The 1,641-nt window shown below is 34.7% G+C and overlaps 1 protein-coding gene across 2 annotated transcripts in view; it reads left to right on the top strand.

Annotated features, from left to right (window-relative positions):
* Window positions 1–1,252: 1,252 nt before the first annotated feature.
* LOC107654655 (uncharacterized) overlaps window positions 1,253–1,641 on the top strand; it is a 9,376-nt gene continuing 8,987 nt past the window's right edge. For both annotated transcript variants that reach the window (XM_016441835.1, XM_016441836.1), the window contains exon 1: window positions 1,253–1,449. In XM_016441835.1, coding sequence (XP_016297321.1) covers window positions 1,401–1,449 — 49 coding nt within the window. In that variant the 5' untranslated portion in view covers window positions 1,253–1,400. The remainder of the gene's footprint in view (window positions 1,450–1,641) is intronic.

Below are 1,641 nucleotides of genomic sequence, written 5' to 3' on the forward strand. Positions count from 1 at the left end.
TAATTGAGATTGTAGATAGAGTGTCAATGGTCCATTTGAGAGATAGGTGGCGGTAATGCACTTATAAATCTGCGATCCGCCGTAAAGCAAGAAGAAGAAGACGCGTCACGCACCAATTGTTGAATAAAGTTGTTGTTTTTTTCTTTTGTGCACAAAAAGTATTCTTGTTTCGTATAATTGCGGTTGAACCATTGATGTCACATGGATCTCCTTGCTACGTTTCTGGACTTGGGAACGTTTCAGTTGTATTGCTGTCTATGCAGGGTCAGACAGCTCTCAGATTCCATCAGAAATATCTTAATTTGTGTTCTGAAGATGAACGAAGGTCTTACGGGTTTGAAACGACATGAGGGTGAGTAATTAATGACAGAATTTTCCCTTTAAGCTATAGTTCAAAGTATGCTGCTGGCATGAGTTATGATTGTAAAGGATCACATTTTAAAAGACACTGAAGTGTATTAAATGATCAGTAAGCTATTAACGGTATCATTTAGTCTTTTACCAGAAAATTCTTCTTTTTTAATCTCTTTAAAATGTATTTGATAATGAGTGCATATTGCATATGTCTTTCCTCTTGATTTACACAGAACATTAATTATGTATATATTTATTCGTTTATTAGTTGGTGGGAAAAGTTTTGTGGTTGTTACTTGTTATTTCAATAAACTTGACTTTATGCTCAAACACTGTCACAGGCTAATATGTGGATCTGATATGTGCATTACGGAACAAAGGATGCAATTAAAGAATGCAATAAAACTAATTATGAACAAATTATATACTGTATATAATAATATATTACATAATATATAATATTCATATCGAATAATAAACTACTGTAATAAATGTATTATTACAGTAATAGCAGTCCTAATGAACGGAATGGAGAAAAATGCATTACTGAGGATTTGAAATATCTACTTTTCATGATATAAAAATAAAGTTATACTATTAATGGTGAAATGTGAACTGAACAAATTTTTGTGAGGTCCCCACGTTTTGTTATTGCCACTCTATTTACTTTTCTTAGTTTCTTAAAGTTTGGGTAACACTTTACAACATTAATTAATGTTGTAATTAATCAATGGTTCCATTAGTTCATGTATTAACTAACATGAACAAACAATGAACAATACTATATTTATTATTCCTATCTATGTTTTCTTTCCATTATATGCTGTTGTTTTCGTGGAAATGGGTTCATCATTTGGCGTCCTCAAGACATTAGCAGATGCGCTTTTATTTTGAAAATAGTTTTGTTGTGCTCGGTTTCCGGTCGCCATGTTTAGTCACACGGAAGAACTGCCTTGTCTAGTTTTCGCCAGGAGTTTTACTCTCCTATGTACTTAATCTGTACGTGTTTTAGACCGAATTAATTTTTTTAAATACCCGTGCCTTTGATGATATGCTCAGTAGCTCTGGGTAGTAAAGAGACGCTTTATTCCTCTGGTGAGTGTTGCATTGACACCTGGCTAGCGTTAGCTGTTAGCCGCTTCTGTGGCTCATCCACATCAGGCAATAGAGCAATGGCGCAGTACAACTCCGAGTAAACAATATTAATCGTGCCTCAGATTGAATGTGCTGCTTTGCTCCTCTTGTGTCTGTGTCTCTGTGTGTGTGTGTGTGTGTGTGTGTGTGTGT

This window comes from Sinocyclocheilus anshuiensis, unplaced genomic scaffold (assembly GCF_001515605.1).
Source record: "Sinocyclocheilus anshuiensis isolate Anshui unplaced genomic scaffold, SAMN03320099.WGS_v1.1 scaffold996, whole genome shotgun sequence".
Lineage (NCBI taxonomy): Eukaryota > Metazoa > Chordata > Actinopteri > Cypriniformes > Cyprinidae > Sinocyclocheilus > Sinocyclocheilus anshuiensis.